A 17,387-nucleotide genomic window follows, 5' to 3' on the forward strand; every position below is an offset into this window, starting at 1 on the left:
CCTTCCTTAATACTTGGTTGAACATCAAATTTGATGTGGGTTTTTGTGGATTTGCATCCATGTGTGGTGTCATGGCATGTAAATCAAAGATATACTTGAAGGTGGACAATTGTATACTCTTGCTTGATTATGTTGCGCGTGTAAATGCAATGGTTCGTGGTGCTTCAAGGGGTATAATAGTTCCTACGAATTTGTCTGCCTTGTGCAGCGAATTGTTTTGCTTGTAACACGTAATTCATACGGAGTATATGACAATATGTTGTGTCATAATAAAAATATCCCTATATTTAATTTCTATTCATAATTATGTACATTTTTTTAATACTATTTAATTGTGTATTATAAATTTCTAATTATGTTAAATCATGTTGATATTAGTGTGTGACTGTGGGATGTAGAAAATGTATTGCAATAGAGTTTTAAGAAGAATTTCCCCTACGCTATTAACTATTGTTCTTGAACTTTTGAAATTATCTTAGTTGGTTTGTAGTAATATTCTTTATCATAGGACTGTAGATTATTTTTTTGGTGCGTACTTTTTTTAAGGTTCGAATGAATTAGGGGAATTTGAATATGTGACCTACCATCGTATGAATTAAGGGCGTCAATATTAATACATCCATACAGGTGAAGATCTTAGCATATGACCATATTCTATTTTTCTAACAAATATTTTTAGAAAAAACTCTAGCTAATCATAAACATCTAATTAATACGGAGTACTCTGTAATTATTAGCATTACTTTACCTTATTGGAAGGGGTAATCTTGATTGGACTATTGTCAAACTAAAGCCAAACACGTTATAGGAAGCAAACACCAAATTACAACAAAATAAGATTAAATGGAGATCAACAAAAATGATTAAATGGAGCCCAGTACGTAGGACCTAACTTTGAAGGTGATAAACTATCATCGTCATTTTTCATTAAGATAACGGAGTTGCTTAATAAATTAACTTAAAATATAGACTTCTATAATAACTAGTTGTTGGAACGTGCGCTAGCGCGCACGTTCCCCCAAGATATAAAACACTGTCTCACGGAACACTATACAAATCACAAGCCTAATTACCATAGAAATAGTTAAAAGTATGAATATAGTACTCCATACATAATAAGAAACACGACTAATTACTTGATGTGGGTTACATATATAGAATTCATGGCTAAGAAATAAAAATTTACATGGCTAAGTTCAGGAAAATTAAACACGACCGGACTAACAGCCACAAGAGAAAGAGCAGTCGTGATAGTTCCTCGCCCAACTTTGTGGCAACATACGACTCTGCAAAAAAAGATCCATGATTACTTAGTTGATCAATGACGAAGCAAGAAACATGTAAGGACTAATGTCGTACTCAATCACCTGGTATATAAGGCCATAATATTATAATCAATGTTGTAGTAAACCATATCCCATCCCTGACTTTCCACCTACATATAATCGACGCGAATTTTCCATTTGTCAGCAGCTCATGGAAATAAAAATGAAGTTGTATAAATACATATTACAGAGCGTCAAATTGTAGTATATAGTATATTACCTGAAAATGAAGGAGCAATTATGCTCCTTATATGCACGGACAAAAGAGACAAAGGATTTTGTCCTTTCTACATAACATCACGGTCCTTTTTTGCGATAGATCTTATCTGAAATAAGATTTGACAACAGAGAACGGAGGAGAAATTAGTTTAGTAACAACAGTTTTCTGTTTAACAAGACCACACATACAAGTATGCAACTAACTATGTCTTCAATTCCAGAGCATTTTATGTTGAATAATCATCCCAAAAAAAATGAAAGTTCATCAAAACAATACTTCAAACTGCCGAATCACCCACCTGGGGAATAATATCAGGAGCATTATTTGAGCACTCCCGTTCCTGGAGAGGAACCCTCCTAATCTGCAGAAATTTTACATATGCTTCCTCCTGTACATTTTACAACGGTATAACAATAAGTATATCACAAGAATCAACAACATTTGAACACTAAAATTCTAACTCCAAAGTCTCAAGTCTTAATCATTATGTGAAAACTCAAGTCAAGAAACTACCTTGGATAAATGAAAGACAACTGCAGTTCCTGACTCCCCTTGCGAGCACTCGAGCAGTTCGTCCAACTCTGTGAATAAATAAATTTGGATATTGTGGAGGATCATACTGTAATAACAGAACAAAAGAATTGGTATTTTACATGATCTAATTCTATGATACGGAGTAGAAAGTATTAGCGCCTGAAACTAATTTTAGCCTTACTTTCCCCTCACTGCTTCCAGTAGAACTGTAGCAGACATTACAAGATAAAACTTTTATCCAATGCCCAACTGGCAGTTATAGGAATTTCAGCACAAATTGTAATATCCAAAACTCAAAACAGAGAAAGAAAATTCAGCACAAAATCGATCTATCGAAATTTCGACGCAGTGAAAGTAAGTCCAGAACATAATAGTATTATCAGAGAGTGAATACAAGATGCTTAAGTGATTATTCAAGTATATGCATCTAAATATAACCAATGGTCAATGCTGTAATGTTTTGATTGATTTCTAAACTCACTATTTTTCATAAATGTAAATCTGAACTTCTCAGACCATATAAATACTTGTAGCCTCTAATTAGATCGTCTATGCACATTAGAGTTTGAGGATATCTTGATGTGACACAGGTTCTTAATTGAGTTAAAATGAATACTCTAACACAGACAAGGACAGTAATTGTTAAATTCAGGAAGGGTATCAAGTGGTAACAGGAAGCCTACCCAATCTCCGATTACAAAAGGCTAACAAGGATTCAATTGTGGAGCACTCTTTTCTTCGCCAGTGCATAGGCATCCATCAAAGTGAAGTTTAAGCTCCAGACTACTTGCAAACCCATGGCAACTATTAGATAGCTGCAAAGGCAATACGTTTTTCAGTCATTCATCTTAAATCCCTCCAAATACAAGGATGAAACTTTATTTACACTAATTTACTTCCCAAAGACACTTTCTAATATATCAATTTTTAAACAATCTTGAAGGGTTCTAAGATCATCTTGTACAGGAGAAAACACCTACATCAAGTTTCCAAAACTATTTGAACTCAACCGTATATAACATGCAAAAATTTATCTCAGTGAATCAAATCTTAGTCTTTCGTTCATAAAGTCGAACTAATAATAGTTAGTAAGGTAATGGATCAAATTACTTAAACACTCAAAAGATATGACAACTCCTGCATACTACCAGTTCTATTAAACAATTTAACAACCGGATAATCACATAAAATTAACAAAAGTCAGAAGATAATTCAAATATCCAAAATTCAAAGATTGAAGAGGAGAAAATCTGCATGCATAGTGTATAATAAATATTCATTTACATAATTCAACTATACAAAATCCAGGTGCACATTATAGTATAAACTCCGAAGTTGTTAAAATTTGAAGCAAAATTTCAACCATAAAACTCAAAAGAAAAGTAACAAAATTTAACCTGACATTGCCGATAAGATTCGTCAATACCTGCACCCCAAACAAAAATAACAAAGGAAACAAATGTTACAAGTTTAAACTCACAGAGCCATAAAATTACAGCACCATAAAAAATATTAATGAAATTGAATTAGAAAAGGTATAAAAATAATAACCCTAAATCAAAATCACTGGAATCAGCCAAATAAACAGAAAAAGATTTTATTAATTCGACATATTAGTTGTTCTTGAAGCAGCACCAAGATACAAGACCTTGGCACCATGTTGTTGTGATTAAACAGAAAATGAGATCCTCCCAATCAGGAATAACAAATAGCCACATAAAAAGATTTGTGAACATTACTCTTGCAATAAATACTTACAGTCCAAATGTTATCAACATCACCAGGAATTGCAGCTTCCAACTTTGATTGTTAATGTTGCTGTATAATGTAAAAATACAATTTAATTTAAAATCAAGATATGATAACCCATCTTTAATAGAAAGACAACGTAAAATCACAATAACTAAGAATCTCTCGGCAACTAATGATAGTAGCTTCTCCTATGAAACTTCACTTACACCAGCAATCAAATTCAGTTGATTCCTCAACAGAAAGACATTACTTGCATAAACCCCAGACACCTTATCTAAAAATTCAGAACCTCATTCATATTACAATGTACGGTAAAATGCAAATTGTAGTCCTATATTTCTCTCAATAGCTTGGTGTACGACCAAATTTCACAAACATTGAAACACAAATGAATTACCCAGCTCAAATTACATTACTAAAACAGTAAATCGTCAACAACATTAAAAATGAAATGAGATTATAAACAAAAGAAGAAAACTTACAATTCTTCTAATAAGTTAGAACCTAAAAAAAAGAAAAGTGTAATCCCCCTCATCTCTATGTCTCTCGCCTTATGCAGTACTCCGTAGAATTTTAGAGGAGCGGTTGAATGATTCGGTCATGATATTTTGAATTAACTGTACAATAAACAAATAATAATTATAATAATTAGCAAATAAATTGTATATGCTTAATTGGAAATATGCAACTAAATGTTCATACGTAGACCACAGAGTAGAGTGAGTTGGTGGGCGTAGTTCAACAGCATATCGCCATAAGAAGGTGCTGAAAGAAGATCAACACCTGTGACCAGCGTGATAGGGACAGAAATCAAAGAATTCGAAAGAAATTAGAGGCTTGGATCAGCTCAGATATACTATGGGAGTTCATTACTCCTTAGTGACACATATGACTCTGCCTAATTTGGCTACACGCTTAATTAAGCTTGGGTGCAAATTAAGTTCTAGCTTAAAAATAGAACTTGATACACATATAAGTCATCATCGTGTTGTATAGATCAAGTTGTCAAGTTGATGCAATTCCAAGAAAATATATAAAGCAGACAGAACAACCATTATCTATACTCTATAGCTAGCATACCTGAACTGAATCAAAAAAGTTAAACAATTGGGGGTTTACTAATTTAAGAAAACAAACATAAGGTTAAAGCATACATGAACAATATGGGATGCAATATCTATATGATAATTGAGCTTATCAAATCAACAAGTCCAGAAAACAGAAAAAAAAAACCACAAGGCATAAGAAAGAAAATAAATTGAGCCGAAATTAATAACTGCATCAAATCAGGTACAAAAACAATACCAAGAGCAATCAAACACTAACTTTCAAACTGCATCCAATCAGATTCGGAAACAATCCTAAGACCATGAAAATACATTACCAAAACTGGAACTGAATCATCTATATCAAACTATATCAATTGATTACATATGCTAGGCTTGTCTAAGAGAGGGAAAGGCAAGAACATTCATCATCTTTGGCTGATTTTTGACAAATTTAAGGAAGTTTAGAAATTCCTAACTTGATTTTTGAGTAAAGATCCCTAGAAAGTATAAATATGCAATCCTCGATGAGAATAAAAACATACCTTAATGTCACCATTCATTGAATCATTACTGTCTTCAATTCGCACAAAATCTCCATAACTTGTATTCAAGAAGGAAGCTGTGATAATAAATTGAGTATTTCTGCAAATTCTCGGCATTTAATGCTACAACAGATGCCTCATTTATCTTTCTGGATATATTTTCCCCAAATCAGCAACAAAAAGCAGAATAAATCAACAAATACATCAATCTAATAAATTAATATCGAAAAAATTAACTACCATATAGAAAAGGTCGAATAAGAGAGATACCTATCTTTGATACCTTTCACGGGGGTGAAGAGCTCGCCATGGAATTACTTCTCAGGTTCCATTCCTTTCGTACTTCTATTAAATTTCAAAAACTCTACATAAATCCTAAATCCGACCATTAAACCTATTCTTTCAATAATGAAACTAAGAAAACTTGGCATAAATGGTTGATGGAGATTACAATATTTAAGAGATCTCACCATTCTTGCCGCGACGAGAGAGCGCGCATCAGAGAGGAGTAGGGCAGAGCAATGAAGGAGAGAGGAAGAAGAACGGAGAGGAGAGAGAAAACGGTGGCGGTGGAGATTGGAGTGAGAAGGTAGGGTTTGCCGAAAAATCATCCAAGAATCAGGGGTGAAAGAAAGAAGAATTGAAGAAGGGAAGCAGGGAGGACTGGAGGAGGGAGCGTGGGATGATCCGTAGAGAAGGGTGTACGTGGCACAATCTAGCAAGAATGGCAAATGAGTAATAAAGAGATATAGGTGGGGGTAAATTTGGCAGCACACTATTGCTGCAATAGTAACTTGAAGTTTGTATGTTTTAAAGTGTTAGGATAAAAACTATGATACATTTATATCCTATGCGGTGCATGTTTGTTAAGTAAAATTATTGATAACCTACTCTATCTTTCCCTCTAAAAAGATTTACAATTATTGATAGTTTAATAATATTAATCCGTGCATCGCACGGGCTTCTATTCTAGTAATAATAATTATTATATATATAAGTAATAAATGTCAATTTTAATTGCAATATCAAAAATAAAAATAATTACAAAGAAAGATGAATCCGTTCTTTTAAACTGAATGAAGCTGAACTGAACTGAACTGAACTGCAAAATCCAAAAGAACAGGGCCTATATCCTAGTAATAGCCTAATTAATAGGCCACGTTTCTATTTTAGTTTGTTTTAATAGGCCGCTTTCTAAATTTGATGAGATTAAAATTGATTTTAATAGATTTACCCTTAGCCAAGAATTCGATATAATGTATTGATACAATGGAATTATAAAATATTTGATGGGTGAAGGGTTGTTATAAAGGATTTCAAATCGTGTACGTCCTATTATTCAAGGACAAAGGGAATAGCAAACAATACTCCGTAACATATTAATACATATCGTTAATTGAATTGTCAGTTAACCACGATACAAAATGTCGTGATAACAAATAAGGCAATGTTACTTGTAATTACGAGTTCATGAGTTCATGAGTTCATGGCTATGGAGATTAGATGTTTTAAGGCAGCTCGGCAGTAGACTAGTAGTACGGAATACTACTTGTAATCTTTAGCCATGCCTATAGCAATTATTGGAGAATTATTTGTATTGGGATTCTCAAAAAATTGCTCCTCTTTTACAAAAAGATCATTACTCTAATTGAAATGCGGTTTATGGAGGTTCGGAATATCAAACTAGTTTTGCTTTGTACATATCGTAAGAAATAGTGTTATAAGTGGTTTTTCTTCTTTTTCTTGCTCATCACAAGTAACTCAATTTCGGAGTGAGCTACTAAAGGTAATTTAAATATTTAGCAAACATAAAATCACTTACCAAACTAGTGTTTTAAAGCTTAGAACGAAAGAGTTGAATTAAGAACTCGGTCGATTTCCCGAGTCTTTATAGACAATAACCAAAATATGGGTTTTTAATGTTTGTACAAAAAAAAATACAAATAAGATAACCCTTCAAATTAGGGTTTTATTAATGTGATACAAGTATGAGTAATCGAGTATACAAGGTTGAAAGTAGTTAGGGTAGAATGAAGCCAAAAGGGTAGACAAATAGAAGAGTACGCACCCTACTACAGTAGTCCTATCAAATTAAAGTAGAGCGTTAAACCCGCCCCATTAATACTCATCCGCCCTATTAAATATCACAACTACCCCTCTCTATATTTACCCCTTTATGAATTCTGGTACTCCCTCTTTATTTATTTAAGAGATACACTTGTTTTTTCCGGCCGTATTTATTTAAGAGATACACTTGTCATTTTTAGTAACTTATCAACCCCACCATCTCATTAAATAATCTATCTACACCCCATCTTCACCCCCACTCCCTAAAATGACATGGTCCCCACTTGTTTTTCTTATTAAAATATCTACTCACCCCCATTTGTTTTATTAATTTATTTCATTTAATTCTTTTTCTTAATACCCGTGCCCGGCCAAGTGTATCTCTTAAATAAATACGGAGGGAGTACGAGCTTAAGCTGCAGAAGTCTCTACCATGGTGGAAGCTTAAAATGAAGAAGCTTCAGTAAGTTTTGCCGGACAAAAAAAAATTATCTCTTGCGATGAAGTGGATGTTCCCCGGATGACTCGTACATGTAAGAATTTCGACGCATTTTTTTTGCCGGAGATTTGCATCGCCGGAGTGGTGGTAGCCGCCGGATTTCGGGTCGCCTGAATTTTGGCCGGAGTGGTGGCTGCCGGAATGTTGGAAGGTTGAAGGTGGGTTGTAAGGTTGAAGGTGAGTTGTAAGATTGGAGGTAAAATAGTGAGTAAAAATAAGGTGAAAGGTAAAATTATGAAGGGATAAATATTCACAAATTCTTATTTACAATGGGTGTACAATAAATATTGTACACCGGAGTAAAAGTTAACTCAAAATGCTTAAAAGTTAAGCATATATAGGTAAAAGTTATCGATTTTTCAGTGATAAATTTTTTCATTTTAGTAAAACTTTTTTCTTCAAAATAACTAATAATGTATAAAATTAATCATTTAACCCTTTAAAATATTTATCTATCAATTTTTTTTTACTAATATTAAAGTTAATCAAAACTAGGTTAAAGTTACAAAAAAACGGGTTAAAGTTATCTTAGTGTACAATAAATTTATTGTACACCTTGTGCGCACAAGACCTTTTGATAAATATTGGGAGGGATAGTTAGGACATTTAATAGAGCGGATGAGTAATAGTGGGACGGGTTTAATAAGCCCCAAAAAATTATCTTTGTTGAGCTTTTTCCATCACTCGCTAATTTCCACCAACCAAAATGCCAAAACGAAAAAGCTCGTGGGGTACAACTGGTACAAGATCCTAAAAAGGCAAGTTGACGTGCAATTTAAGTGACAAAATCTAGTGTTTAAAGAAAAATAATCTAGTGTTTAAGAAAAATAAGGGGTTGTTGCCCTTGTTGGGTAAAAAATAAACTGATTTTGGCACATTTTTACATTGATTTAGGCACATTTTTATGTGGATGGAGAATAGAGAACCATGCTTTTAAAATGAGCATGCCAAAATTAATTTGATGTACCAAAATCACTCAATTTTCTTTTCCTTCGTCTTTTGAACTTACCCAATTTATTATTATAGTTAATACAAAGTATAATAGACATTACTCCTTTATTCATGTTATGGTAATATGTCTTTATCATTTATCCCATTTGTACACACAACAAAAAATAAAACAAAATAAAGGATGCTACTCCCTCCGTTCCTAAATAAGTGTCCAGTCCTATAAATAGCGTTTCCTTATAAGTGTCCAGTTTTCATTTTTGGACATACACTTTTCCCAGTTTTCTATACACTTTTCCCACTTTTTCACACACTTTTCCCACTTTTCCACACACTTTTCCCACTTTTCTAAAAATCATTATTACTTTTTTCTTACACATTTTACACTTTTTCCACTTTTCAATCACCACATCCACTTTTATTTATACTTTATCAATAAACAATTATCTATTTTTTCCTTTCCCAAAAAAAAAAACATTCTCAATCATTACCTCTTACACACAATTCAGTTTTATTAAATCCCGCGTAAATGTCCAAAGTGGACACTTATTTAGGAACGGAGGGAGTATAATTCATTTAGAATCTATACTATTATTAAAATTCAACGGCATTTCATGTCATTCCGCCACATATATCCATCATTAGATGACAAGTGACATGACACCAAGTCATAGTCACATTGACATATAGTACTTTCTTACAAAAACATAAAGAAATGCAAATGTCAATGCTTGAAACCATGACCTCGTGTTCATGAGCTAGAACTTTAACCACTAATCCAATTACACAACTTATGATATTTAAGCAATTCAAAACATATAAATTATGTTTATTAATAACTTATATTAAAATTTTAATTACTACCATAATTATACATTCTAATTTTTTTTATGAAACTAACTATACTTAATTTTTTTTTCATTTAGGTTCATTTACAATTACGTTTTGTTAGCATGCCAATTCATTTACATTTACTTAGACCTATAAAAAAGAGTAATTACAATTTACACATAGGAAAAGATTACTCTATGTTTAATTTAAATTTAGTTTACTAAGATATTTAAACAAATTTTATATTGAATCACCCTTACATAAATAAAATATAAAGATAAATTATGCACAAATACTTAACTCATATTACATGTAAGTATTTAAATATCAAACTATTGTAATTATTTTTATTTAACTCGAATTTTATCAAGATCAATTCTCAAATTACGTACAATCACCGGGGCATCGCCCGAGTGGCAATAAGTAGTTAGTCTTCATAAAGTAAAAGACGAGGCTAGGGGTGGAAGCGTGGAATAAGGGAGTAGAATAGGGAAGTTGCTACATATACCCTCGGGGTAGAATAGTACTCCCTCCGTTCCTTTTTAAGTGTCCACTTTGGAGGAATTTACGGTAATTAAGGAAAAAGAAAAGTGTGTAAGAAAAACAATGATTGAGATTGTTTTTTTGGGAAAAGGATAAAGTAGATAATTGTTTATTGCTAAAGTACAAATAAAAGTTGATGTGGGGATGAAAAAGTGGGGAAAGTGTAGAATGTGTAAGAAAAAAACAATCATGATTTATGGAAAAGTGAGAAAAGTGTACCATTTAGTATTATCATGATACTTATGATAGCTATTCTATGTATATTCTGGCGCAGAAAGAAAACGCGAAAGAGAAAGAGCTTCTTCTCGGCATCCAGTATGAATTGCCTAAACAAGAATTCTTGCAGGTACGTGGTCGTCCGATCCTAACAATAGCAACGGGGAATTTATTGAAATTTTGATAAAATTTGGACTAACAGTTTTCTCAATTAGTGGCTTACAGCCAGTGTCAGCAGGTGCGCGGAGCCGGAGCCCTGCATGTTCGCCCGCTGGGCCGTTTCCAAATTAGTCCAACTTCGTACCTTTCCGGCATAAACCACTCATTCTCTTAGGTCGTCTCAAAGCGCTTAAAAGACTTTGGGAGCCAAATTCTTTCCCTAATAGGGAAAGGTACGTAGTGAGAAAAATGTATGGAAAAGTGGAAAAAGTGTATAGAAAAGTGGGAAAAGTGTAGTCCAAAAATGGAAAGTTGACACTTATAAGGGAACGCTATTTTTGAAAAGTGGACACTTAAATAGGAAAGGAGGGAGTATGTTTTCTAACGCAGTGCAAAACTTGATTTTCCGACCTGAATCTGAACCAACCCAATCAATATAAACATGAGCAGAAAACTTATGTCTTTAACATTTTACTTCGATCATACGAGAAATAAGCTACTCCGTAATTGGCAAACTACCACTAGTGGAAAAAGGGTCATTTGCATCGCACTTTTAAGCACATTTGCGTCGCACATCGTGCGTGGCAAAAGCTCTCGACGCAAATGACTAAAAGTCATTTGCGTCGCACATTTATGCGACGCAAATGAACCTTATTTGCGTCGCACAATTAGCTAATGTGCGACGCAAATAACTTTTCAGGCATGGTGCTGAAAAGTCATTTGCAACGCACATTAGCTAAATGTGCGACGCAAATGACTTTTCAATATGTTAAAAAAAATGTCATTTGCAACGCACATTAGCTAAATGTGCGACGCAAATGACTTTTCAATATGTTAAAAAAAATGTCATTTGCAACGCACATTAGCTAAATGTGCGACGCAAATGACTTTTCAATATGTTAAAAAAAATGTCATTTGCGTCGCAGATTAGCTAAAGTGCGACGCAAATGACTTTTGGATATTCTAAAAAAAATGAGCTGCTGATTTTATTTAATCCATAGATTAAATAAAATAAGCAGCTTTCAGTACTAGTATATTCAGAGCATAAAAATAAAAGTAAACTAGGTGAAAATTTTGACAATATTTCCTTTGTAATTTGACCCTCCCCAATACCGGGAATGTTATAATACATTAATATATACCTGTCAAAACAGTTTACAACCCAATAAAAGGCAAATTCACCATAGATCAACCAACATGTTGATAACCTAACTACACTTTAAACATAAAAGTTTAAGTAAATATTACAATAAACTAGCTAAATATCGACATTGCTCATAATGTAATCAGCCCAAAGAAAACAAACAAAAATAGCAGAACAATCACATTCTTAGCAACAAAGGCAATACATATTCACCCTTATTAAGAAAAGAAAAACATTAGAGTTGCATAACCCCAAACCTACTCTCAACAGGAGGTATAATAGTCTGCTAGTCTTGCTACCATTTGCAGTTTGAATTGCATTCAGAACAATTATATTCATATAAGGAAACAATAATTAAACCTCAATTATATGGGAACATTTCAGAAAAAGTAATAAACGCTAGCAAGAATTGGGGAATCAACCACAGAACATTAAAATTTGAACTTAGACCTCACAATAATCAAACACACGAGCTGTTATTTATTGTATGCACAAAATGGCAATGTGAAAAACATGTATCATTGGATAAGCAACTGAACATTTCAAACATAAGACATCCAAGGTGAGCAAGGGTGAAACCTGTAATCAGGTCTAAAGTCATGTCCCCATTTTGAAACACAATGTACTTCATCGATGGCAAATAAAGCTATTCCACGGTTCTCCGCAAGCCTCTGAAGTGGACTTATTAGTATGCATTATACACCTCATCAGACAGTGAAAGCTGACATCATACAGTCCCAAGTGACAACATCAGGGCATTTAGAAACAATTCAAACTACAAGCAATACCAGATGATGTACAAATGTGTTCACCTAAGCAGTGTTTCGAGGCAAACGTATACAACGGAATACATGCCGTTCATTGCTTTCTTCTCAACGGTGTTATCTGGTTGTCCTGATCCAAGGAAACATGCAGAGATGCCATGTTTTGATAGCTTTAAGCACTGGTCATGCATCAAGCTTATCAATGGAGAAATCACGACCACGACCTTCCTTGTCAAAAGCGCAGGTAGCTGAAAGCACAGAGATTTCCCTGTAGAAACATTAAAGCCTCAAAAACATTGACACAGTATATACATTGTACAAAGGATTCAAGAAGAAATGCACAGAAAAGGGAGAATAAGAATCAGAAAATAAATACCAGACCATGTTGCTGCAAGAACAAGACAGTCTTGCTGAGAAAACCAAGCACCAAGAGCTTCCATTTGAAAACTTTTCAACCCGGAGTACCCAAAATGTTTACGCAGCAGGCTGTTGGCTTTCTGGTCCCAGTCTGGTCCAAGTTCTACATCCTCTACTGTTCTATGGGCTGAGTTCAGACTGTAAGATGTCAGCGAAGATTTCTTCAAGGTTCCAAAAGACTAAATTAGTTGTTTTTTCTGTCATATATGTGGCATATGTGTGTCTATTAAGTTCTTGCTTCTACTGCAGGGTTGCCTAGCAATCATGGTAGACAAAGAAAAAAATCCAAAGGTAAATCTTACTGAATTTTTTCAACTGGATGGACTATATGTTTCATGATATTGTCTTAGCTAGTTAATGAATCTCTTTTAAGAGTTCGACATAATCAAAATCCTAAAATCAAAATCAAAATCTAGGGTTCAAACAATCAAAATTTAGATTCATCTGAAATCAAAATCCTAAAATCAAAATCAAAATCCTAAACAGATTCGACATAATCAATAACAAACTACAACATCTGAAATCAAAATCCTAAAATGAAGAGTTCAAACAATCGTAAAATAAATACTCAAAATCACCAACTAACTAACATAATTAAGCCCTAGATTCATCAAAACAATATGAAAAAGTTGCAAAATTAATTAAACATGGAAATCACGGTAGGGAGAGAGAAAATACCTTTAGATCGAAACAAGGTATTCAAGGTCGGTGGCGATAAAAACCGAAACTCCAGCACCAACACTTCGGCGTTGTTATGGCGGTGTAACTCGGGACCAACTCGGTCTGAGTCGACTCAACAGATTCCCCAAAAACTCAGCCCCACTTCCACCGCACCCAGATGAGTCGCCGCCGAGTCATCCACCTCAGAGCTGGAGTTTGCAGAGAATGCGGCTTGAAATCCGGCTGAAGACGTCATCGCTTTCAGATCTGGGTTTGCCTCCTTCGTATTCGCTAAGCTTGAATTTTAAAACAAATTTGAGATATTGGGATGATTTGGTGAGAGGAGACTTTGAAGGGAAAGCTCGATACTGATTCTGAAGGAGAGACAGAGAAGCTTTGGAATTTCAACAATGGAGATCTGGAAATTATGAGAGAGAAAGAGTTTGGGGAGGCAGGAAATGTATGAGGGAGAAAGGGAATGGGAGCAGGGCGTCGCACCAAATTAAAAAAGAAAAGGAAAAGGTAATAATTAAATTTTAATTAGAAACCGAAAATTTTTTACCTCCTTTGCGTCGCCGATTAGTAAATCTGCGACGCAGATGACTCTAAGAGTCATCTGCGTCGCAGATTAGTAATTCTGCGACGCAAAGGAGGTAATATTTTGCGTCGCATTATTATTAATCTGCGACGCAAATGACTTTAAGAACATCTTAGAGTCATCTGCGTCGCAGATTAGTAATTCTGCGACGCAAATGACTAATTTTAATGCTTAAAACTGTCAATTGCGTCACATGTTTAAATGTGCGAGGCAAATATGGTGATGCAAATGATTGTTTTTCCACTAGTGTACTCTGTAATTGGCAGCTATTGAGTGATCAAGATATATTTTCTTGTAACATTTAGCTCAATCGATCTACACTTCAATCGGGAAAACATTTGAACAATTCTCCACGCTAATAATACTATTGCCGTAAATTTCACTGTACAAATGTACAATCAGTAGAATATTGTAGGATATTATAAGTCCCACAACCAACACTATTCTTTTACGTCTTGTCATCCAATTGTCATATGTACCAATATTTTGATTGCACCATATACGAAGTACAACAGGCCAACAACACATTAAAGGTGATTAACTGATCGATTATGGTCGATGAAAGTTTAAGTTACACATAGAGAATTTACCCTTTTCATGTTTTTTACTTTCCTCTCACAAGAATCAAGAATCAATTATTGTTTTGTTGGCAATGTCCCCATGTTTTGAAGAAATTATTTGGACTAGAGTACTTGAAAGTAACCCATCGTGATTATTATAGAAAGTTATGGGAAACTATATAAGTGATATAGGTTAATAATATTCATGAAAAGGGAAAGTAATTAAAGTGAAACAGGACATACTATGTAGATAACAAAATAAGGTACAAAAGAGTCAATTTTAGATGTTAACTACTCACATAAAGGAAACTAATCAGTACCCTTGTTTAGTATCATGATGAAGACTTCGAGGGTGGGGGAGTAGAAAAAGTACTATTCCTTGCATGTTTTTGTGCAATCACCCAATCAACTAACGTTACGTTTTCCTTTCTATTACAACGTAACATTACTTCATTGGCTGATTGCACATAAACATGCAAATAGTTATTGGATTTTGCTATCCGATCAGACCTCATACGAGTTTACCTTTTCACGGGTTGGTAGATAACATAAACATGCAAATAGTTATTGGATTATCCGGTACTTTTTGTCATTCTTTTTACGCTCTTTTATTTTTCACTTAGGCTCCGTTTAGTAGGGCGTAAAATGTTTTCATGAAAAACGATTTTTCCCTTTTCAATTATTCTACGTTGTTTGGTTGGCTAAGGGATGAAAAATGATTTTTCATTACTCTCTCAAAGGTGGAAAACCCTTTTCCATTTGAAAGGGAGGGAAACCACTTTTCCTTCTTTCCTCTCCTTTCCCCCCCTCAATCTTCACCATCTTATCCCATTTTCCTTTAAGTTACCATACAAAGGAAAACTAGGAGCGATTTCCTTCAATATTGTGTAAAGAACGTCAAATTCCCAAAATGCGCCACTTTTTAACTTAATTCCCACCTTACCGTCCACGTCAGCATTAAAACCGGTCTCTTTTTTTTTCAACCAAGCGACACTAAACCGCTATCTAAGGTAGCGGTTGACTTAAGTAAACCGCTATCTGAGATAGCGGTTTATAATCACGTACTATTTATAAATGGTAAAAAAAAAAAAAAAAACCGCATCAGCTAAGGGTCGAACCCACAACCTTCTGTTTAGGAAACAAACGCACTATCCACTGAGCTACAAATACTAATGTTGATAAGTTAAATTTGGAAATGTTTATAATTAATATTAATAAATGGTTAAAAAGAAATAAACACATTAGGTAGGATTCGAACCCATGACCTCTTACGTAGAAACAACTCACTCTATCCACTGAGCTACAGACACAATTGATGTCACAAGAGGTTACTTCTAAATTATATTTCTGTTTAAACTGTAATTCATATTAAAAATAATTTACAATTAAGTAAACCGCCATCTGAGATAGCGGTTTTGTTTTAATGCAAACCGCTATCTGGGATAGCGGTTTATAACATTGAACCGCCATCTGAGATGGAGGTTTGCTTTAAAACGAAACCGTTATCTCATATGGCGGTTCAATGCTGAACCGGAAAAAAAAATTACTTCTCTTTCTCCCTTGCTTACGTGGACGGTATGGTGGGAAATAACTTAAAAAGTAACGTATTTAGGGTATTATTGGATCTTTAAGCAATATTGAAGGAAATCGCTCGAAAACTAGTTTGGAATTGTGTTTTCCCTTGAAAAATGTTTTCCATGGAAAATCGTTTTACAATGAAAACGTTTCACGCCTTACCAAACGGAGCCTTACTCCGAAATCCCTTTTATTGATACTCTACCTTCCTAAGGATTTTCCATTTCCTTTTTCTTGACCACCCTATTTATTGTTTATTATTTTATAATTCCGTAATTATTTATTACTAGATTTTAGCCCGTACAAATGCACAGATTCTATTAAATTGTTTAGTTAAAATAAAACTCTTGTATATACCAACTGCTATAGAGATGACAATGGATCTAGACCCTATCCGGATCCGGTGGATCCAGATCCGTTTTACTGGATCTGGATCTTCAAAATTTGGACCCTGCGGATCTGGATCCGGATCTGTTTCTAGCGGATAGGATATGGATCTGGATCTTGTTTTTGAGATCCAAATCCGGTCCAGATCCTACCCATGGATCCATTTTAAAATAAAATTTTATTTTTAATAAAAAATATGTATAAAATAATACTCCCTCTGTCCCTTAATACTCGCACCGTTTTGACTTTTTGCACTATTCACATAATTTCACTTTGACCCTATTTTATTTCTAGTATATGAAAACAAATGTTAGATATGATACATTGTTGGCTTCATCTTAATATATATTTTCAAAATATTAATATTTTTATAAGTTTTTATAATATGTAGTTAAAGATATTTGTGGTCAAAGTTGTGCATCGGCAAGCGTGTCCAGTCAAAACGGTGCGAGTATTAAGGGACGAAGGTGAAGGAAATAATGCCCTTGGTCCAAGTATGCATTCTATGTTAAGTCTAATAAATGCGGTTCAGTATTAATTAAACAAGTTAATAATTCAGTGAGATCAAGTGAGCTGAATGCCTAGCTAGAGGCCGCT

The 17,387-nt window shown here is 34.1% G+C and overlaps 2 protein-coding genes and 1 long non-coding RNA gene across 6 annotated transcripts; all 3 read right to left on the reverse strand.

The window, feature by feature from the left end:
- Positions 1-1,063: 1,063 nt before the first annotated feature.
- LOC130460130 (DEAD-box ATP-dependent RNA helicase 18-like) lies at positions 1,064-3,231 on the reverse strand. 2 transcript variants are annotated; one of them, XR_008920074.1, is made up of 6 exons: positions 2,763-3,031; positions 2,059-2,126; positions 1,844-1,933; positions 1,546-1,651; positions 1,368-1,435; positions 1,064-1,286 (listed from the first exon to the last, which is right to left on the reverse strand). XR_008920074.1 is itself a non-coding variant. In XM_056827813.1 (3 exons), exons 1-3 carry the CDS (start codon positions 2,833-2,835, stop codon positions 1,823-1,825), a joined length of 252 nt encoding a protein of 83 aa, XP_056683791.1. In that variant the 5' UTR covers positions 2,836-3,231; the 3' UTR covers positions 1,815-1,822. The 2 variants fall into 2 exon arrangements, 1 of the variants encoding a protein (XP_056683791.1); XM_056827813.1 differs by lacking the exons at positions 1,064-1,286; positions 1,368-1,435; positions 1,546-1,651 and having other exon boundaries at positions 1,815-1,933; positions 2,763-3,231.
- Positions 3,232-4,360: 1,129 nt separating this feature from the next.
- On the reverse strand, positions 4,361-6,227 carry LOC130460131 (uncharacterized). The gene is made up of 4 exons (XR_008920075.1): positions 5,893-6,227; positions 5,693-5,767; positions 5,423-5,571; positions 4,361-4,448 (listed from the first exon to the last, which is right to left on the reverse strand). It is a non-coding gene; the product is annotated as an uncharacterized lncRNA (long non-coding RNA).
- A 6,186-nt stretch (positions 6,228-12,413) lies between these two features.
- Positions 12,414-14,481, reverse strand: LOC130459989 (ATP-dependent DNA helicase Q-like SIM). Of its 3 annotated transcripts, none has more exons than XM_056827633.1 (4): positions 13,689-14,481; positions 12,970-13,148; positions 12,642-12,861; positions 12,414-12,550 (listed from the first exon to the last, which is right to left on the reverse strand). In XM_056827633.1, the coding sequence occupies exons 2-4, from the start codon at positions 13,031-13,033 to the stop codon at positions 12,457-12,459; spliced, it is 378 nt and encodes a 125-aa protein (XP_056683611.1). In that variant the 5' UTR covers positions 13,034-13,148; positions 13,689-14,481; the 3' UTR covers positions 12,414-12,456. The 3 variants fall into 3 exon arrangements, with proteins under 3 accessions (XP_056683611.1, XP_056683612.1, XP_056683610.1); XM_056827634.1 differs by having other exon boundaries at positions 12,970-13,137; positions 13,689-14,480; XM_056827632.1 differs by having other exon boundaries at positions 12,970-13,265; positions 13,689-14,478.
- Positions 14,482-17,387: the final 2,906 nt, after the last annotated feature.

The sequence above is a fragment of the Spinacia oleracea genome, chromosome 4, assembly GCF_020520425.1.
Source record: "Spinacia oleracea cultivar Varoflay chromosome 4, BTI_SOV_V1, whole genome shotgun sequence".
Lineage (NCBI taxonomy): Eukaryota > Viridiplantae > Streptophyta > Magnoliopsida > Caryophyllales > Amaranthaceae > Spinacia > Spinacia oleracea.

Coding starts and splice junctions, on each gene's coding strand:
- LOC130460130 (XM_056827813.1), bottom strand. CDS start 2,835: ATGCCTATGCACTGGCGAAGAAAAGAGTGCTCCACAATTGAATCCTTG. Junction 2,127..2,762: donor CTTTTGTAATCGGAGATTGG/GTAGGCTTCCTG, acceptor ATTTATTCACAG/AGTTGGACGAACTGCTCGAG. Junction 1,934..2,058: donor TTGTCTTTCATTTATCCAAG/GTAGTTTCTTGA, acceptor TAAAATGTACAG/GAGGAAGCATATGTAAAATT.
- LOC130459989 (XM_056827633.1), bottom strand. CDS start 13,033: ATGGAAGCTCTTGGTGCTTGGTTTTCTCAGCAAGACTGTCTTGTTCTT. Junction 12,862..12,969: donor TCTTGCAGCAACATGGTCTG/GTATTTATTTTC, acceptor ATGTTTCTACAG/GGAAATCTCTGTGCTTTCAG. Junction 12,551..12,641: donor TGCCTCGAAACACTGCTTAG/GTGAACACATTT, acceptor GTATGATGTCAG/CTTTCACTGTCTGATGAGGT.